Source organism: Mycteria americana, chromosome 9 (genome assembly GCF_035582795.1).
Source record: "Mycteria americana isolate JAX WOST 10 ecotype Jacksonville Zoo and Gardens chromosome 9, USCA_MyAme_1.0, whole genome shotgun sequence".
NCBI lineage: Eukaryota > Metazoa > Chordata > Aves > Ciconiiformes > Ciconiidae > Mycteria > Mycteria americana.
In genome coordinates this window covers 34,904,861-34,924,925 of record NC_134373.1, presented here as the reverse complement: position 1 = coordinate 34,924,925, position 20,065 = coordinate 34,904,861, and the positions used below count along the sequence as shown (strand labels likewise).

General features: G+C 41.2%; 1 protein-coding gene across 1 annotated transcript in view; it reads left to right on the top strand.

Moving 5' to 3' along the window:
• The window catches only part of DPP10 (dipeptidyl peptidase like 10), a 565,102-nt gene extending 558,111 nt beyond the window's left edge, over positions 1–6,991 (top strand). The window contains exons 22-26 of the mRNA XM_075511483.1: positions 1,723–1,822; positions 2,573–2,631; positions 2,720–2,792; positions 4,449–4,522; positions 6,066–6,991. Of these exons, the coding sequence (XP_075367598.1) occupies positions 1,723–1,822; positions 2,573–2,631; positions 2,720–2,792; positions 4,449–4,522; positions 6,066–6,203 (444 nt within the window). The 3' untranslated portion in view covers positions 6,204–6,991. The remainder of the gene's footprint in view (positions 1–1,722; positions 1,823–2,572; positions 2,632–2,719; positions 2,793–4,448; positions 4,523–6,065) is intronic.
• Positions 6,992–20,065: the final 13,074 nt, after the last annotated feature.

The following is a 20,065-nucleotide window of genomic DNA, read 5'->3' as shown; positions in this document are numbered from 1 at the left end:
CCTGGCAATAGCTATCCTAGGATTAAAATTGTGCTGTGGAGCTACTGGGAAAGACACAAACAGAATATTAAACAAAAGCAAAAGTAGAGACCCAGAGGCAGAGGAAAGTTGCTATTCTCTTAAATACTTTGAATTATACAAGTTATCAGCACCCACTCCGAATTTCTTTCTTAGGTGAAATCTACTTCTGTGCATGGACAATTCTGGGCAGCTCTTGGCCTCCTGGGCTGGAATTTCTATGAGAAAGGGATAACTCAGTTTCTCACGCTCTCTTGAAAATCAGCTCTTATTCTGTATTTCCTTTGGTGTGTCCATTCACATTTACTATAGGTTGATTCCAAAAAACATTCCTCTCTGCTTATTTTTCTTAAGGTTAAAGGATTTTCAAATATTCCCATTCTTCCACAGAAATCATCTATTCATTAAATATTTAGACATGAAGAACAGGAGCAGACAGGATTCAAAAAAGTCCATGAGAAAACTCAGTGAGCATTTGACACACAATATTCTTTTTTTGGGTTGGCTGGTGTTTTAAATTTTTCTTTTCCCTGTCATGGGATAATTTCTTCTTCCTGAAGTGTGTTGTGCCAAACACAAAACAACAACAACAACAACAAAATACCTGCAAAAATCGATTTTCCAGCACTGATGAAGGGAAAACAAAGGTGGCAAATAGAGAAATTTGAAGAGCCGATAATATATGAGAAAATCATTGATCCCAGACTCCACAATTCAGAATTTCATTTTCTGTGGGTCTAGGATGATTATAGCTGTACAGATACGGATTGCCAGTGTCATTCCAAAGGAATCTGTGGTCTCAAGTTAAAGCTTTCATGTTTTCATGCAAAGCAAAGCTTTCGTGACTCTCTTTTGTGTCACAACTCTTCCCAGGGAGGTGTATTATAGACTTTGCAGAGGAGATGATGAAAAGATGTGCCATAAGGACAGATAAATGTGGTGAGGCAAGGAGGGAGCTCCCCCGCTTCTGCCCCATCTCTCCCAGCTTCTTCAAGCGGTCTGTGCTCCCTGCGTTGGGACACAGCACAGATGGGTGCTCCTGTGGCCAGGACGTGCATCCAGGGCTTAGCATAATATAGCACAATGTGGCTACAGACAGCTTTTATTTCTGCAAACCAGTGCAGGATCTGTACCTCTCTGTGGGCTGTTCGACAATGCTGTAGCAGAAACCTCTTGAATAGCGATAGGATTCAATCTGTGAAGGTTTAAGTGGCAGGGGGAGGCCACACTGCAATCAGCTCACAGGTTTGCCCCATACCCACACTGTCTGTCCTGTCAGCAAAATGCTCAGTGTATCCTGGTAATTAGGAAATATCTACATTAAATATATTAAAAACTGAGTACAAATCGTCCTGTCTAGGCTGTGTTCCCAAAAGCCGTACCTTTGGGGTTTGTTTTGGGGTTTTTTTTCTGTAATTTTCAAATCTTTTACTAACTATAGGCTAGTCTGCCATGATGGAATTATGGAGCTTAAACTGAAATACATTCATTAGTATTAATTGTATGGTTTAAAGATCACGACCACGCCATGTGAGATCTTTATTCACTTTTAACTGTAGGTTTGCATTTCCTTTAAAAGCAGGTCTTGCAGATATAAATACATACTGTAAAATGATACCATCAGAGTAGCACAGTGGCCTTTAACTTTATTGTTGCTAAAAAGAAATGAATAAACAACAATCTCAGTATCATTCCTGTTGTTAGGGATACGGTGGCTACATTACATCAATGATCCTGAAATCCAGTGAACGGCTCTTCAAGTGTGGAGCTGTGGTGGCACCAATTACAGACATGAAGTTGTATGGTGAGTATTCCCTGCCCTGCACCTGTCTGATAAGTCTCTTCAAAATATCTTTTATTCATGGAGCTACTATTCATTTTAACTAAGGGCAGATAATGTAGCAATATCAACTAGATTTCACCTCACTGTCTCGTTCTCTCTTTTAAATGAAAGGGCAGCTAACACTGGCACAGTTTACCAAAACACGCAACAGGTACAATATTATTAACACCACTGATTTTTGCAAAGGCGTTGAGTTTCCCGTTTCCCTTTGAAATTCAGTCAGGTACGCCATTTCCTAAGAATCCTTTAGGTATATCAGCCTGAATCAAGACTTATAATAGGAATGAATCTTTTAAGGTTAGTGGTGAATTCCAACCATGTCGTCATTTAATCAGAGGATGTTTGGTTCTGTATGTGAGTTTTTGGGCACAGGCTATGGACCGTGGACTGTGATACACAGGAAATCAGACCAGGCTACTTTAGTGGATTGTTAGTCTTTTCTTTGGTTTTTTTATTTGTTTGGTTTGGTGTTTTTTTTTTTTGTTTTGGTGGTTGTTGTTGTTGTCTGGTTTTTTGTTGTTGGGGGTTTTTTTAACCATTTAAAAATTGTTTTAAATGGTACATTTAAATGGTACATTCTGGTTTTAAATTAACATCTCTTTGTTGACTTCATGGTTTAAATAGCTTCTCCTGACTGTAGGGCAGAACTGGTGGGTTTTAAAATAGAAGTGATTTTGATGAATTCACAAGTTTTTGTTTTTACTTTCACAGCATCAGCTTTTGCAGAAAGATACCTTGGTATTCCATCAAAAGAGGAAAATACCTATCAGGTAAGTTAGCATAAACAAGTAACTTAAAATTACCGTTTTACTCTTAAAATGCAATTCAGTTACACCTTTGTGTGTGTTTGTTTACTAGGCATCCAGCGTATTACACAATCTTCATGGTTTAAAAGAAGCAAATTTGCTAATAGTTCATGGGACAGCTGATAGTAAGTATTTACAGATGCAATTACATTTTGAGTCAGAGGTTTGAATAGGCAGGCATTCAAAGACTGATTAGGCACACACCTAGCAAGTACATTTTTAGTTTCATTATCCCTCCAACAGGATTTTGTATTTTATTTCAATTGTCACTTCTAACTCTAAACTGATGACGCTTTTCTTTGCTGAATATTTGTACCTTTTAGGTGCTGTATGTTCTAATTTGTTTAAATCTTGTGGACCACCGTCTTGCTAGTGAAAGGTATTATATGAATTATTAATAGAACCACATACATTTTTAATGGTATTTTAAATTCAAAGAGATTCTGCAATTGAAGAGAGAATTATCAGTACAGTTGGTGAAGTACAGCACCAAATGAGAAATTAAACTTTTCAGCTAATTAATTACAAGGTAGTGCCAAAGCATCTGAAGCTGAAGCTATAGGGAACCTTTTAATAGCACCAATATTTTTAGCAGTAGTTTAAGACAGAGAATGGGTAAAATAGAGTAAGATCTAGCACTTTAAATGGAATCATAAGATGTGTCAATCGAGATAATATGTAATTACAGATTTAAATTTAACTGCAGTATATTTTTCTGAACTTTCTTAACTGATGAAGGTCTAAAGAACGAGCTTTGATGCAGGCACAAATTACAGTGCTGCAACAAGCTCCTCTCTACAGGTTCACATGCGTACTTCTTTCCCTGGCATTTTCCTGGTGAATGTGGGTAGCACAAGGTTTCTTACTCCTCAGTCTGGAGGGATAAGTACCTTGCGCTGAGAAGGGCTGAGGAGAGAGTGCCCACACGCACAGTTGGCACAGCGAGGATGGCACCCGCCAGCCTGTCACCCTAGCGCGACTTGTCAAAGCCGTGTTATGGATCCCAAGTGCAATCAGAGGGGTGCAGACGCTGTCTAGTGTTTCTTCCCAGTGCAGGGGGGGAGAGGGACAGAGGAGATACGCTGCGTGGCTGAGCAGGCACGAGGGTCTCAGACTGTGCTGATTGTAAAAGGCAGCAGCAATTTCTGCCCCTCTGAACTCAGCGCTAGAGGGAATTGGGACTCTGATAGATGTCTGAGCAATACAGTGTGTTCAAGACTAGGACTCTGATTGCCTGCTGCCCTTGCTTAATATCACATCTAGTGATGCCTCCCAGCCCACTTGCAGCCTAACCTCTGCAGGGTTAGGACATGGTAATAAAGTTGCCTGTTTTTACCACACAAAGATTAAGTTACCGATACGTTGCAGAAAGTCCATTACCTAGAGAAGTGTGGGCTGTAGTAACCCTGTGCAAGCAGTAGAAAATGCAACGTGCTTTCCTTTAACACAATTATAAACTGTCATGATGTTCAAACATAATGGTTTTACACACCTCTAAACTATGACAGTGTGTGTAAATCAAGGGTAGAGGTGGGTCCTCACGCAGTGCCTGGAAAGCATGGCTTCCCTTGGAGCCCCCAGCTCCTTCTCCAAAGCCGCCGCTGTTACACCCTGCATCGCTGTTACTGGTGGGGCTGTGCGCTTCTGACCAGAAAGACAGTCAGCTTCAGACCCGGTAACTGCAGAGGTTGGACATGTTTTCAGTCAAAGCTGTTTAACAGATAAGTATTTCATATTAGCGTAGCTTTTTCTAATAATATCCAAATGTTGCTGTCTTGCAGCTAAAGTCCACTTCCAGCATTCAGCAGAACTAATTAAACATCTAATAAAAGCTGGAGTTAATTACACTATGCAGGTATGTGCAGCTGTGACATTGCCTATAAACATAGTTCACCATTTAACCTCATATTGCTATTTCTTCCCTGAGAAGGACCCTCCCTACCACAAAGCACTGGTATTACCTCAATTTGCAGTTAGAACGCCGTTTAATCCCATTTTCGTTACTGTTAGTATGGATGTCAAGAACCATATCTTCTTGTCGTTCTTCTGGGTTCTTTCTCCTCTCTCTTATCTGTCTTTTCTCCACCTGTTTATCCTCCAACGCTATACAAAGTGCTTTAGAGTCCGTATGCACTCTTCGTAATATGGAGATATCACCACTTTAGTCCCTTTTTACCTAAAAAAGTATTGGGTCGCATGAAACTAATTTCCCCTTATTTTCAACATTTAAATGTACTAGAAGGCAGCCAAAAGGGGAGAGCGCTGTTCCCTCTCTCCACAGCCGTACGCAGGGGGAGGGTGCTGCGAGGGACAGGCTGGGGAGGGCAGGACAGGGCGTGCTGCTGACGCGCGGGCTTGCGTGGGACCCACCGCGGAGTACGTGGATGTTGCTGGCCGAGGGTTCTGATTGCATTAAACCTTCTTGAATATCTTAGACGATGTGGTTTTGGGTCACTCCTCCAAATATCTCTGATGTTACAGGTTGCAAACGACCTTGCTGAACCTTAGGTGAACCTGTAGTTTCCACTGAAGTGTGTGAGCTCGCCTCAGGGAGGAGGTCGTGACAAGGGGGCCAGCATCACTTATGAAGGGAAAAGGGCTTTATGTGTGAAATCTGCGTGGGGTAGGATCTGTTCCAGCTGTCCCTGTGATTTCAGCTGAGGTGATGTGAGGGCCTGTAGAGAGAGGAAGAAGCAGGAATGACAGAGGAAGGAGCAGGAATGACAGAGGTCTCTCAGAAGACCCCCGTCGAACCATGCTCGTGCAACCTTGTGATAGCCTGAGCTTGAGGAAGCAACTGAAGCTTTTTGCCCCAGGCCACCGCAAGTCTCTTGTCCTAAACCCTGTGGCCTGGATTTCTTCTTTCAGCCTGCAAATTTTTGTTCAGCCTCACTTGGGGGAAATTTCCAGTGGAATTTGAATTAAGAGATAAAAATGCCCACATCCACCCTAGGAGAGAGAGATGATGGGCTTTAGATAAGATAGGAAGATAGTTAAAAATATGAATAAAAAGTTTTTTTGCTGAACACTTAGAAGCTGGGATATTGAGAGGTCCCTAAAAGCATGAGGTAATTAATCCTCATTGACGTTAATGGGATTTGGATGCCTAGACACTATTGAAAATGCCAGCTAAGTAAACTGTTGTAAGCACAATGACTGAGAATATAAATTTTTTTACTTCTGCAGATCCCACTGCAGTGGTTGTTTTATGTAAGTTCAAATTCCAAGAGAATGAGTTTTACTTTGAGTTTTATTAGCTTTCCTTGATGCCATAAAACTAATGTTATCATCCTGTTGTCATCTAAAACATTTTGAAGATCAGAGAAAGAAAATTAGAGCCCTAAATATTTGAAAAGCCCTTAAAAAACTATTTACTTTTTTCCTTTCTCCTCTGCTAGATCTACCCGGATGAAGGTCATAACATTGCTTCTGAGAAGAGCAAATATCACCTTTACAGCACAATCCTTGGGTTTTTTAGTGCTTGTTTAAAGGAGGAGACACCAATTTTACCACAGGAACCTGAAGAGGATGAATAAGGAAGCCTATTTGTGTAGTACTGAAGGGGACTTACTTTGCGGCTCAATAAAACCTTAAATAAAAGTGACTGTAAGATTGCAGATTCTGCAGAAGCTCAAGGGCAGCTAAAGGATATCACAGTGGAACAGCACATTTACAGACAATGAGCTAATAAACTGGAATTCGACGACAAAGTCCAAACATATTACCAAGGGACAAAACCTTTACCTTTGTGGAAGGTCAACAGTTGGTTACAGTTTCCTGGAAGAACTTAGTTTTGCATAAGTGTAGGGTTAGTGCATGTTTGTTATGTTAAGCCTCACTGTTGGTTCTGTAAGTGGTTGCTCGTTTTTTAATTTAAATGCACATCTTTATTCATCTTTGCGTAATGCACAACCTATCATAAGTATTATGACCACTAATATTTTAAAAGGTGAGCTGCAATCTAACACTTTACTGTAATGTTACAATAAGTGCAATTCTCTCACTGTCTATTACACATAAGAAACCACAGAGATAATAAAGGGCACGATATTTTCTCTAGTTTCTGCTCAAAGGGGATATATTGTCTAGTGCATCATATAACATTGATATTGAAAATTTTTTTTTTCCCAATTTCAGCATTTACTATTATTACTGTACCTACGAGTAACCAATAAGGGACTTTTTGGTAGTGTACTCTTGGTCTTTATGTATATACCCAGGACTCCCTAAGCAGAAAATCTTTCTGAGCTTGAAGATTTTTTTTCAATATGTAATTAACAGCTGTATTTAAAACAATATCTGCAATTGAAATCTTTCCCCAGTCCAAAATGTATTTATTGTTTCCTTAAAATATGTTTGAGTTCTGTTTGGTATTGTTTATAGTAGTTAATAGTTTGCTGGTTACACTCTAATTTTAGAATATGCTACTTTGTCACATGTAAATTAGATACATAAATATTAAATTATAGTTTCAGATAAAGAAAATTTATTAACAATGTATAATGCCACTGAGTAATACTTTACTCCTCAAATGAAGACATATTTTGTATAGTGCATCTTCCTTTTCTTCTACCTGGTCTCAGATCTAAGTCTAATGTTCATCAAAGTGGCCATGTAGCTGGAACACGCCATTAGTTTTTATTCCAGGGCTGCTCATTAAGTCTCTTGCGACAGGATTTAGCTTCAAGAGCATCACAAAGAAATGAAATGTTTTTCATTCAAGGCAAAGGAAGCTCCTGACAAGTTAAATGTTATTATTTATTCAGAGGGCGAACCCCTCATACATCCATGTATTTGCGAAGGTGAATTACAGCAATAGAAATTGAAACTATGAAATAAACAAGGCAGCCAGTTTGGGTTTGCAGACTGTTAACTCTGATCACTGAAATCAAGTACAATATTGACTTAATTTGAGATATCTTCCTGAAGGTATGGGAAAACTCTTGACAGATGCTGTGCCACTTACATGGGAATAGCTGTAGTTTTTTTCTTTCTGGATATATTCCAAATACTTTCCCACCCAATTAAGGTTTCATTTCTTGCAAGATTAAAAAGAAAGTCATTTTTTGAACGTAACTATACTATTTAAGATGCAAAGTTCTGCATATTTTATGAAGAATGGGAATTGTTTTTAATGTAATCAAAAATCACCTGAAGCTTTTTACTCATTACTTTCTTCTGGAATACTTTCTTTCACAGTTAGCTTTTTTTTTATGATGCAAATAATTAATTTGTCTGAAAGGTGTGGTTTTATGGAACACTGGAAAGTCTCTGTTTTTTAATGTTTAGTATTTATCTTGTTTTATTAGCAATGTTTAACTATTTTTCAATTAGTTTAATACAATTCTAATGTGCAATGATATCTTGTTTGGGTGCCAGTGTCACCACAAAGTATGGCTTTGCTTTGTGGTATTTATAGTACATATGGAGTACATATGTATAGTATAGGTACGGTGTATATGTATGGAGGCTACTATGTGCACTACAATAAGACCCTACAAAACAACAAAAAAAATAAGAAGTCAAACAAGGTTTTGAAAATCCCATTTTCTATAGTGGAGCAACATTTTAAAGTCTTCTATTGGCTGGGACTTCTAGATTGTGATTTTATAAATTACTCCCATTACTTAATAAAAGCTCACCTGACAATACGGATGCTTTCGTAACCCACCGCAGTAAATGAGGCCCTAACCCAGCTGAATTCGCTGAGGTGTTCTTCCCCATTTGAGCCCAAGGCACGCGAACAAACCACAAGCTGCGTGCACACGTTGAGCACGGACTCGGTGTGCGGAGGCTCCGTGAAAAGGCTAATTCTTCTCGCTGTGCACTGGCTGTTTCTCTGCGAGACAGCCACTATGTGCTCCTATTTACTACGTTTCACGTATGGAGCCTTTAGTTACCTGCAAAAGAAATCAAACAAGGCTTGTGTCTCAGCAGTGGGATTGTGCATGTGCTCAGGAAATATGTTATCCCAGATCTGTGGAACCCACACCCTGTCTCCTCCTTTCCCCATAGCTCTCTGTTTCATTCCCCTGCTTTTTCTACCCCGGCATCTCACCTCCAATTTTGATCAATTTACCTGAATATGAAGGTGGCATGAGGACATGGCTTCTGTAAGAATGCTTTTGCCAGGACTGGTATGTTTAAAAAGTGCGTTATCTGAAATGTGGGTTGTCTGTGTGGAAATGTGGTATGCTTTTAATGTTTTTAATATTTCTCACACTGTCCTACAAATACAGGTATTTTTATATAAATGTGAATACAAGGGTGAGCATCAGACCCAGATTAATTGGTTTTACTGACATTTTTATGTATGAGTTAAACTCAGATATTACAAAAGTATTTGCAGATGCAGCCTCTGATTCTAGTTAGACTAAAGAATTTGGTGCAAGGGGTATCTCTACTCTTGCTAACCTGTTCAGATATTTCTTCCACTTACAGCACAACTGAATATTGTTATCTATCAGATTCTGCATACATACCTAATGGCAATCACTCATTAATTACTCTATGTAATCTATAGTATTGATCAAGAATTAGTACACATTGCACAGAAATGGCATGAAAAACGTAGATTTTTCGTAGCTTATCCATTGTTAAGCACTGTGATGACATTTTAGGTCTGAAAAATTACTGTTTGATTCAGCGGTCCTTAAAATATGACACTTACTAGACTAGACCTATTAATTTATGGAAAGCTAGGGAATGGGCATATCCATTTACTGCTTGCTAGAGCTTATCTCTACCTTCTTGATTTCCTCTCTCCTTTTTCTGCTGTTAGGACTTGCAAAATCTATGAAACCTGTAGGTCATATTGAAATTTCAATTATATTACAAAATTGGGAGTAACTGCCTGTCAATTGGAATATTTTTTCCAGATTGTTGAGTACAAAGAAAGGCTGATTGTTTTTAAATTCCTTTTTTTAATCTTTTTGCAGCGAGGACAGAATTGTTTATGACCTGGTTTGATCAACATCTGCTATGATTTGCTATAACCAACCGCTCAATGTTCCTATGTTTTTGGCATATGTAGATCTACCTGTGTCTGAAAATGAAGATGATTGCCTCTGTTCTCTCAGCTCTGGCACTTATTTTGAGTATGGAGTCAGTTAGGTTCATTTAGTTGAGAAATTGTGCCTTTTAAGACAGAAGAGCTAGTATGATCTGAAGCCAAAGATTCTCCATGGAAACTTGGGAGTGTTGAGTGTTGGCTCCTTTGATAAAATGCAGAGGATACAAGGTGTAACCTAGTATCCCTCCTTGCAGGTTTATTACTGTTACTGAAGAAACTGAAGCAAGAGGAAGACTGGCCCAAAGAGACTGAATACCAGTTTCTTTCGCACAGCCTAAAAACACGTAGGCAAGGTGCAGTGGTCGTAGCATTTTATGTTTACTTCAAGTAACTCCTGCTGTCAAGTCGGTTGCCTCTGGGGAAGGAAGAACCTCACCGGTATTGATTACTGGTGCATCTTCTTCAAAACATCTTTCAGTGCCCATAAGATCACTCCTCTTTTTCCTTTCAACAATTTCAAGAGTGCTTCAGAGAATGGGGAGCTCGTGGGATGTGGCTGAGGGGAGTCACAACTTCCAAGGTGTCTGGAGCTTTGAAAAGAAAAAAAAAGGATTTAGTTAAACTTCTATCTGTTGCATTTCATACATGAAAGTCGAGAAGGAGCCTGGCTTCAAGGAGGTAGGTGGATGACAAGTGTTGGTGATTCACTCACCAGGGGATAACACAACGTGGTTCCTACAAACCTAGTACCAAAATTTTTCAGTGGTAAGTATAATAAATGCCTGTTTTCCGATGCCTGAAAATTACAGTGCTGTTAGATTAAGTTGATTGGGTATTTGGATAGAATTAAGGAAATTAAACCACCTGAGTATATGCGGTCTGAAGTTTCCATTAAACTTGGGACTAGACTTCTTGCCTGTATAATTAGTTTAGAAATCCAATATCCTACCTTTACATGTCTAACTCAACAACAACAAAATTGATTTAATAATGGCTATACCCCATGAGGACACAAATGATATGTACAATTCTTTTTAATTAAAATATCCCATAAAGTGCTAACAGCCCATTTTTAGATTTCATGACCAAAGAAAAAAGAAAACAAAAAAAAAAAAGCTTCTGATTGATAAAACCAGCAGAGGCAATATAATTGGTAGGAAGATACTCAGGAAATGTTGCCCTAAGGAAAGTGGCTAGAAAAATGTTTTGTGCTGAAGTGTATTTTGTGTCATCCGTGAGCTCAGAGTACAGCTGTCGGGGTGCCTCCAAGGGAGTTTAGATGTTGGCGTACGGCTGATGTCCAGAGGGCTCGGGTGGGAGCGGGTGCCCGCACGGGCAGACGGTCCCGTCCTCCGCCCAGTGCAGAGCCGTGCAGCTTTCTGCAGGGGAGGAGCGTGGTCTGTGAGCTGAGGCCACCACGGCCCCTTCTGGGTCCAGGACGCTGGAACAGGAACGCAATTGATAGGCAAAGACGTGGAATTGTTACATTGGGAATAAGAAAAATATTTTAAAAAAATGACTAAGCAGCATGGTCATTGTGCTATTCTCCAGTTAGTGAAAGGTGAGGGTGGGGAGCTTGGGCAGGGCACTCGGTGATCGACTCAAACGCACTCCAGCTGGCAGGAATTGCAGCTCCGGCAGTGTCCGTAAATGCTCCCACGCCACTGTGACAAAGAGGACTATATGCGTGGACAGACTGTTTTGTCTCTGTCAGTCTAGCGGAAGAGCTGCTATAATAAAACGGGCAGATCCTTCCGAAATCTTAACAAAGAGCGGAACAAGCCTGAAGAAGCGCTGGTTTGCTCCAGCAGCGGCACCTGTCAGCCTTTTCCCGGCATATACATTTGACAAATAAAGTGTAGGATCCATTCTTGAGAAGGTGTTCAGCACCATTAGGAGAGAGGTAGGAAAGAAGAGTGTTGTGAGGAGACACGCAAAGAGACGTTTTATTGCAATATGTTGCTCTATTCAGATCTTTCGCTCTAAAATAAAGTGGTGTAGCGTGTACCACAAAACCCAGTCACCTTGGAGACAAATGTAGCCAACGCTTGATTCAATAAACGTTCAACTACAGCAGGAGAGCCAGAACATTCACTCATTTTCACAAAAGAATGATGAATTGCGTGGTTTCTTATGGATTTTTAGTCCTGTGTATAAGTTATATCCTACATTTCAGATAGTCATTATAAGATAGAAATTGTTAAATATAATTCCACATTTGAAATAAGCAGTTACAGTGAAATCTTTTGTTTTGCAAAACAGTGCAAATTGTTACATTTAAAGCTATTTACATTGTCAAGTTAACTGTTCTTCCTTTTGGGTTGTACTAGACACTACATTTGTTGGGCTGATGGGTTGACATGTTTTTTAATTGGAATGGAAATTGTACTGAACTTGGACAGAGGGGCTTATCTGTTTTTGTAAGGATTGCTTGTGGAAATACAGTGAATCTGAATACCAGTGAAATATTTGAAGCAGGTTTTCTAGAACATCATATGAAAAATATACATTGCCCTAGGAAGCTGAGGGCCACAAATGAAGGAACAAGTACGATCATTTGGCAGTGTAATCGGAATTAAGCAAGACAAAAGAAAAGGCAGTGTGGAAAATTGATTTAGGCAGAACTTTCAGCTTAAAAGGAGCACTGTGAGACAGAGTATCAGATTTTGTAGCTTTGCTTTATCCTACGTTTTTAGGTTCAAGAACTTGTTTCTGAGATGGGGCTGGAAGCAAGGTTGTGGTCAGATTTTTCCAACAAGGACCTGAGTGACTGTCAGCACATTTTCTTTAAAAAAAAAAAAAAAAATCAAAGCCCGGAGTGTAAGCTAAGAGCTTAGCAATAACAAATTGGAGGAGCGGGGGATTCAGCTAATTGCAACGAGCGGCACAGTGCTTCGTGAAGAGGCCTCACCACGCTGGGAAAACAGAGCAAGGTGCTATTTACCCTGAGTGAAGAAATTGAAATGTGGTTCATAAACAGCATTAGGACGAGACTCTTCTCTGTCTTAATATGATGTAATGAGAACAGGATGAGAAGGTTTAATTCCTTTGGTATGCTAATGAGTATTCATTAATTATAGCAGAGACCAAACTTGTGAGGCTGAGTGCCAAATGCATCCGGTGCTATGTAGATGCACAACGCGACTCCGTCAGCGCCTTCTCGTAATGGTTGACTTGCTCTCCCGTGCCGCTGGAGAAGAAAGAGTTAAAGAGCACCCGTGGGGCGGGAGGAGCAGCACCCCAAAGGCCTCCTTGGGAAAGGGGGAGAGAAAGGGAGCTGCGTGGTTGAAAGGAGAGCCTCCTCCTCCGCTTGCCCTCCTTGGCGAACAGAGAATCTTTCAAGGGGAGGGTTTGGGGTGATATTTGAGGTTGGAGGAAGCTGATTCTCAGATCCCCTCTCATGCGCCTATGGGGCTGTTCTGGACAGGGTGGGCGATGAAATCCTGCTCTTCAAAGGGAGAAAGGACAGAGTGGAGTTTCCTGAAGCGGCCCTGGGGACGTGCTTGTGACCCTGAAGTGTTTGGGAAGTAGGTGGTGGTGAGCCATGCGGTGCTTGACTGCGGGAGAGGGCAGCCCCTCCAGTCCTTCGCCCCCCGTGTGCTCGGCAGGGAAGGAAGCCTTGGTGGAAACCACACAGCACCAGCGCCTCTGCCCCGCATTGTGAACCAGCCGGAGGCAGAGCGCGGTGAGGGAGCCACCGCCTGTCTGACCATGCATCGGTTATGGTTTTTTCCTCATTCTTGATACTGTTTTATGTTTTCAATGATTTTGTTTTTTCCCTGAGTCTTAAGACACATCACGACTTTATATATATCAAACTAGTTTTACATTCTAACTGGATCGGGGTGTGTGTATATGTGTGAAAGCAAGTAGTAGCGATTTAAAATGCAATAGGTGGGGTTGTGAAACTACAAATGCACCCCACAAAAATCTGTGTAAAGCAGAAGAATAGGATGTCTGCTACCCAGTAGAGGAAGATATAGGGCTGATTGGAAGGAGGAAGCTTAGAAATTTCCTGCAAATAAAATTTTGAATCTGCCTTTTATTCCAAACAGGGCAAAACTGGAGGAGGGAATAAATAAACAAACTCAGGAAACCTTCAAGTCTGATTTAAATAAGATTTTATATAGAAAAAAATGGAGTTAAAATGAAAATGTTCCTGAAAAAAAAGGAGTTTTGTGGGTTGTTTCCGTCCCCCAGCCCTCCAACGCTTTTTTTAAAATGGGGTGAGAGCAGCAATCTGCTGTCAAGCTGGTCTATGACAAATCCAACCTGCTGTTCTTTGGCAAAGTTTCAAATAAATGCATTGGTGAGGAGAGGAGCACAGTCCTTAAATGCAAGCTGTTGTGGATGGGCTAAGCAATAGTGAATTCTCAGTAAGGGACCTTCATGTGAAGTATCTGATTTGTCCAAAACCTCAAAGACCCTATGTGAGGGGTGGTAAAAGAGAACTACAGCTGAACTGAGCCATCCCTGAACAGAAGGATTCCCCCTCCTCCCTTTTAAAAACAAAACAAAGCTTTGATTGGGGTATTTGACAACTAAATCTCTGTTCAAACGTAAGGACTTACATTGTGAGTCAGGATTGCTCATGGAAGATATTTCCAGGTCATTACTATGCTATAGTTAACTGTTAATATTACTATGCCCACCAAAAGTAGGTAATGGGCAGAGGCAGCAGATATTTTGGCTCTTGCTGTCTATCAGGGATGCATTGCAGCCTGGGTACCACCCCCTACGTGTTACTGGTCGTACCCACAACCCATGACACACGCAGTGCTGGGGACCATGCTTAAGATTTGTGACTTAGTTCTTAGATTTTCCCTCTGTACAACCTTTGTACAAAAGCATTCTGGGTCTGGTGGTGGGAGGGGGTATGGCAGGGAAGGTCCATGCCATGGTCTTCTGTTGAGGTGGGCAGATCGCTTAAATGCTAGCTGAAGCCCCTCCTTTCTTCTCCAGAAAAGCTGCTACCAGGCTCACGAGGATATGTGGCAATGGGCAGTTCAATAATTTATATAAGCAGTTTTGAGATATGGTGATGGCAAGGCAGAGAAATGTGTGGTGCATCTTTTACACGTGATCCTCAAGGCAGCAGAACTGTCAGAGCTAAACGCATGTTTTGGAAAAACAGCTTCCATGCTTAAATGGCATGCGGTGCTTTGACTAGAAACATTGCTGTGGGTAAGTCCCATAAATATGGTGTATTTTAGAAATATTTCAGGTTTATAAATGATACCTTTTCTGTTAAGGATGGGTTTCCTATCACATTCAAAGTCTGTGTACATACTGTTACAGCTAGACTCTCCATCTTCCCAAAGAAACCTTCCCGCTGCTGTGCTCAAAGTCTTGTTTATGTGCAAGGAGGAAACACCTCGTATACAAAGACAAGGACTTATTGTTAGTGTATCGGTAATACATACCTCCTCCTGATCACAACACTTATGAAGCATTGGGGACTGCGGTGTCCTCACTCGGGTACAACCAGAGCCAGAGCAAATCTTGTCTGCAGGGACAACGTCACGGGGGAAGAGGGGGTGCATTTTGATGGTGGGCTGGGGCTGGGTTGGCTGGTGCTGCCAGGAGCAGGGAGCCGAGGGGAGGTCGGGCTCTCGCCTCTCCTGCCTCTGCCCCTTCCCTTCCTCGCCTCCTGCAGCACCCCCTCAAGTGTCTTGGGCGCTGCAAATTAAGAGCCTCTACCCATTCCCCACCGGCTCCAAACACACCTTTCTCTCTCCCGAGACTTGTGCGCAATGCCTGCCTCTTGTGCTGCGTTGCTGGGTCCGCTCCCGGGGCAGAGCCTCTGCTGGGACCTTCAAAGGCTCAGCAAAGCCCCGGGCTGTGTAACCCCCAGGCTTTTCGCCATGTGCCCGCCTGCCATGAGCTTGTGAGATGCCTTCGCTATACATGGGAAGAATCTCTGTTGCTCTCTCGACATCTGTAGGCACAGACACTTGAGCTATGTCTGCAGATTAGTCACTGTAAGTAATGCCTTCCTGCCTATACAACACTTATCTTCCCTGCCACAGCTCATTGCGTTTTTCCTTAATTGAATTTGTAAACCTTCTGGGGTGGTCTGCACACAAACACCAGGTGTTGCTGCGTCTCACTCTGAATTGGGCCAAGTCTGATGCTGAGGCGCATGTTAATAATTAATGTAAATCAGCAGTAGCCCTGTGGGGTAACGGTGTCCAGCACATTTGTGCGAAGGGTGGCAAATACTCCTGCGCATGGTCTGGTTATCCACTGTGGGACATGATACAAATCCCATAGCTCTTATTTATTTATTTTTAGTGCCTTCAGAGAATGCAAATTTTAAATTTATTTTGGGAGGATTGTAAAATTGCAAATCCCCCGTGAGCTAGGCAGTTGACCTGCAAGCAGGGTTGTTGCATAGGCCCTGCATGAGGTCTTTCTAGCTGAAGTGGTGCAGTCCTCAGATCCTGCCAGTAAGGACCTGACTTTGTCAGCTGCTTGATACTGGAGAGGATGAACCACTCCTCGTGTGCTTTGCCTCTACCGCGGTGATGGATTAAAGGTATCTGCCATATCTAGCCCCTTCAGTCCATGAAAGATGGAAAATAAAAAGCAAACCCAACCTCTCCTGGTAACTCAATTTAGGACTATGGTTTTGATGAAAAAATAATGCAGTCAACCTGAGGATGTAAAAAAAAAATTGAGTGGTAAGCATCTACTTTTTGACAAAACAATATCTTTTACAGTTTAATCCATCTGCAAAGCTAACTTTGACTGTCAATTAGCATTTTTCAGCATATCAGTCTTGGTTCCTCTGTAACTGTCGTAGTGTGAGTACAGCACCCTGGGAAGATAAGAGAGCGTATCTCAGAAATACTGATATGCAAACTGCATTATAAAATATGGCTAGCGATCAGTTTGAAAGATTTAAGAGCACTTTTCTGGAGTCCTAGCCGAAGCTTGCAATTTCTACAGATAAATATTGATGTTGTTGCCATAGAAGCCTTCAATTCTTCATCAGCTCCTGTTTCGGGTTTTGCTCTGTGGCAGACTTTGGGTTGGGGGGAAATACATGAGTATACGTTAACTGAAAACCAAGGAACACTGAGTAACACACACTTACGATGTGTCCCGCTGTGGAGCGTTACCCCTCCAATATTCATTCCAGCTTCCATTAGTTGAAATTTTTCTTGAGCCAACTCTTGAATCCAAGCAAGCTATATGATTAACCTGCACTTCATCCAGCAATAGGAGTCTGGAGCTACACACATTTTGTTTGTAGAGGAAGAAAAATAACTTGATGCCTGCTGAGATATCTTAGTATATTTTCATATACATGTATAAAAACATCTTGGTACTAATTCAAGATATCTGCTTACTCTGAATATTAGTTTGAGAGGGGATGTCTGGAAGGAGTGGAAAAAGGTTTTCAGTTATTTTTTCCTTCTTTATATCACCGGTACAGGCTGCTTATTATGGATGCTGTACTGCATTCGGGTTTTGTCCCAATTAACCTGCCACCTTCTCTAAATGAAGCTTGTACAAATGTTGCCGTGCATGACCACCAAATGTCACTGCAGCTCAGCACACTCAACGGAGAGTTGGCTGTTTTATGTTTTCTTTATTATAGCATTAAATTGATTATTTATACATTGATTATTAGAGCAAGTTCATCAATTTAATGCTGTAATAAACTTGGTATTGAGCATAGTTGAAGGCATGTCAAAGTATGAAAATATGCATATGGCTGGACATTTCTGAATTGCAGGAATGTGAACCAGACAGAGAGCAAAAACTGAAAGCTACCTGTGACATTTAATGACCATATTAGCATCCCTAATAGTAAATGACAAGGTAATTAAGGTGGAAAAAATGTCCCAACAGAAGCGGTTTAAGCAATTACCATAATGTCATGAAAGTAAAAGAACACATCCAGCTTGGGGGGGGGGGGGGGGGATCTCAGATTGTCCAAGTAAATTGATTATTCAGATTATCAATGTCTCATGTAAGTATCTCTAGCTATATAATGTAATATATGAACTGGCATGTATGACCATTTTAAGAGATGCAGAGAATTATAAACTGCACTGGGTGATGCAGAAATGTATCTACAGGTGATGCAAGTACCACAGATACAGAACAGATTAACACGGGTGAGAAAAAAAAAGGGAATGAGGTTTTATGTGGTTGCTGCTCTGTGGGAAATCTGTGCTGGACCCGGATAACTGGAGAATCTAAAATCAAACCTAAGGGGTTTATGTATAGAGAGGAAGGTTATACTTGATGTCATAGTATATTTGTAAGAACTGTCAGTTTGCAGTACAAAAAGTTGGGTGATCTTGTAGCAAAGTTGATTGATAAGAAGCCAGAGATACGGAGATCTAGTTCTGCTACTCTGTTGTGTTGTCTTTAGATAAAAATATGGAGAAGCTCCCATGTCACAGTATCTGCTGTATCTGCATGTGCCTTCTCTGTGTCTTGATTTTCCAGTTCATTCCAGGCGTAATATATCCCTGTGATGTAGATGTACAGGACATAACATGCTCAGGTACCAGGGGCAAGATGGTAAGACAGAGGTAGCGAAACTGGAAAGATACATTTTCTTTCTGAAGTAATACATCTCTTCTTGTGAAAAAGGGCAAAAATCCTGAAAGTGAGGCTTCTGGAAGGTGACTGTGACAACATCAGCACTTTTCCTTCCTTCAGAGCACAAGACATATTGGTCTTCAGTTCTGTGTGCTGCTAATCACAGTCTGCAAAGGAAGGAGAAGTGATAAAACCTGCCCTGTACTTGCTTCCAAGGGACCACGCCCCAAAATATACAGTTTTAGAAGGGGTTTCTTTTAGGCTTCCAGCCATGATATTTCTACCTGAAAAGGAGAAATTCTACAGTTGCACTGAGTAGAGCTGAAATGCTGGTACTGAAAATGAGTTGGTGGACCAAAGGTAAGTGATGCAACTAATTTTGGGTGGGCTACAATGCCCTGAATATCAGAAAGAAAGATTCCAAACCCTGTGTTCATACCCCGATGAAAAAGCCAAGTGGCCAGACCTAATATACAAATAAGCCAGCTATGCCAGCTGTTTTCAGCTTCTATCGCCCAGCTTTCAAATGACAAGCTGTTGAAAGGCTGCAAGAAAAGCAGCAAGTCAACTGAAGTCACAGGCAGTGTTCAGCGCTGTAGGGATTGGGAACTGCAGCATAGGTGCCCAAAACATCTTGATTTTTTTTGATTTAAAGCTGAGGTCTGAGTCAGGGGACCCGAAGGCAGCAAAAACCTCAGCTAAGTAGGTGGGGAGCAAGTCTGAAGGCAAGGAGCCTTCTCTTAAAATTTTGTGTTACTTATCTACCCCCCAAAAAAGGTTCCCCAAGGAACCAGAGGGACTTGGTTGCTACATCGCTTAAAACTTGCAGCTCAGAGGTTTATTTCTGTAGTAACATTGATACCACTGGGCTCATTCAGAGCTTACGTCCTGCCCTTGGCCCCCTTAAATTTGTTGATTGTCTTTGGGCAGGTCCTGTGATAATCTCCGTACCAAGAGGAAAATGCTACCTCAGCCTTGTGCTAGGGACCCAAGATCCCACAGTTTCCTGCACTCTTCACAAACGTCCTGTTTATCCAAACCACCCTGGTTCCTCTGCTCCTTGGATTCCTCTGTGCAAATGTGCATAATATTCCTGTCTTGTCTTTTCCTTTTTTGTCACATGCAGTTTTGTTTTGCAGCTCTGGAACGAGATTGTCTCTTGCTAAATAGCTGAAAAAATGCTTAGGAGTTGTTTATCCCACTCACCCCCCTCACACCTCCCCCTTCTCAGTTTTCTTTCTGTATTTTAATTATTCTGTTATTTGACATTTGTGGTTTTCCTTAACATACATCCTACTTCTTTTCAGACAGACAGAAGCAGAACTGTTATCTTTACGGGTGAAAGCGTTTTCACAAAGTTTTTCAAAAGAACATGGCTAAAACAAACTTCTAACTCCAGGTGAATGCGATAACACTTTATTACACATCTCAAAATGCCTACAGCATGAAACTAAAATTCTGCTGGAGATCATAAACAGTAAAACCCCTACTTTTATGTTGAAGTACAGGGCTCAAAAAAAAAAAAAAATCCAGAGAATTTGCCTGTTCTGTTCCTCCTCCCTCCCTGCACACGTGCACTCCTTTTGTCCTTCAAAACCAGAGAGGGCTCTGACATGAGCTCCTTAGCCTGTTGTAATGCAAGAAATATATAGCACAAAGGCTTTTGATGGATAATTCAGGAAAGAGGTAATCTGACAACTTAATTTGTTTCTATAGCAATTAGTTAAAAAAAAGCACAAAACATTAAGGCTACATTTTTCTCAATGTAATTGCACTTAACACATGTTCAAGCAAAAGATTACCCTGCCTAACTGATTGTCTTGA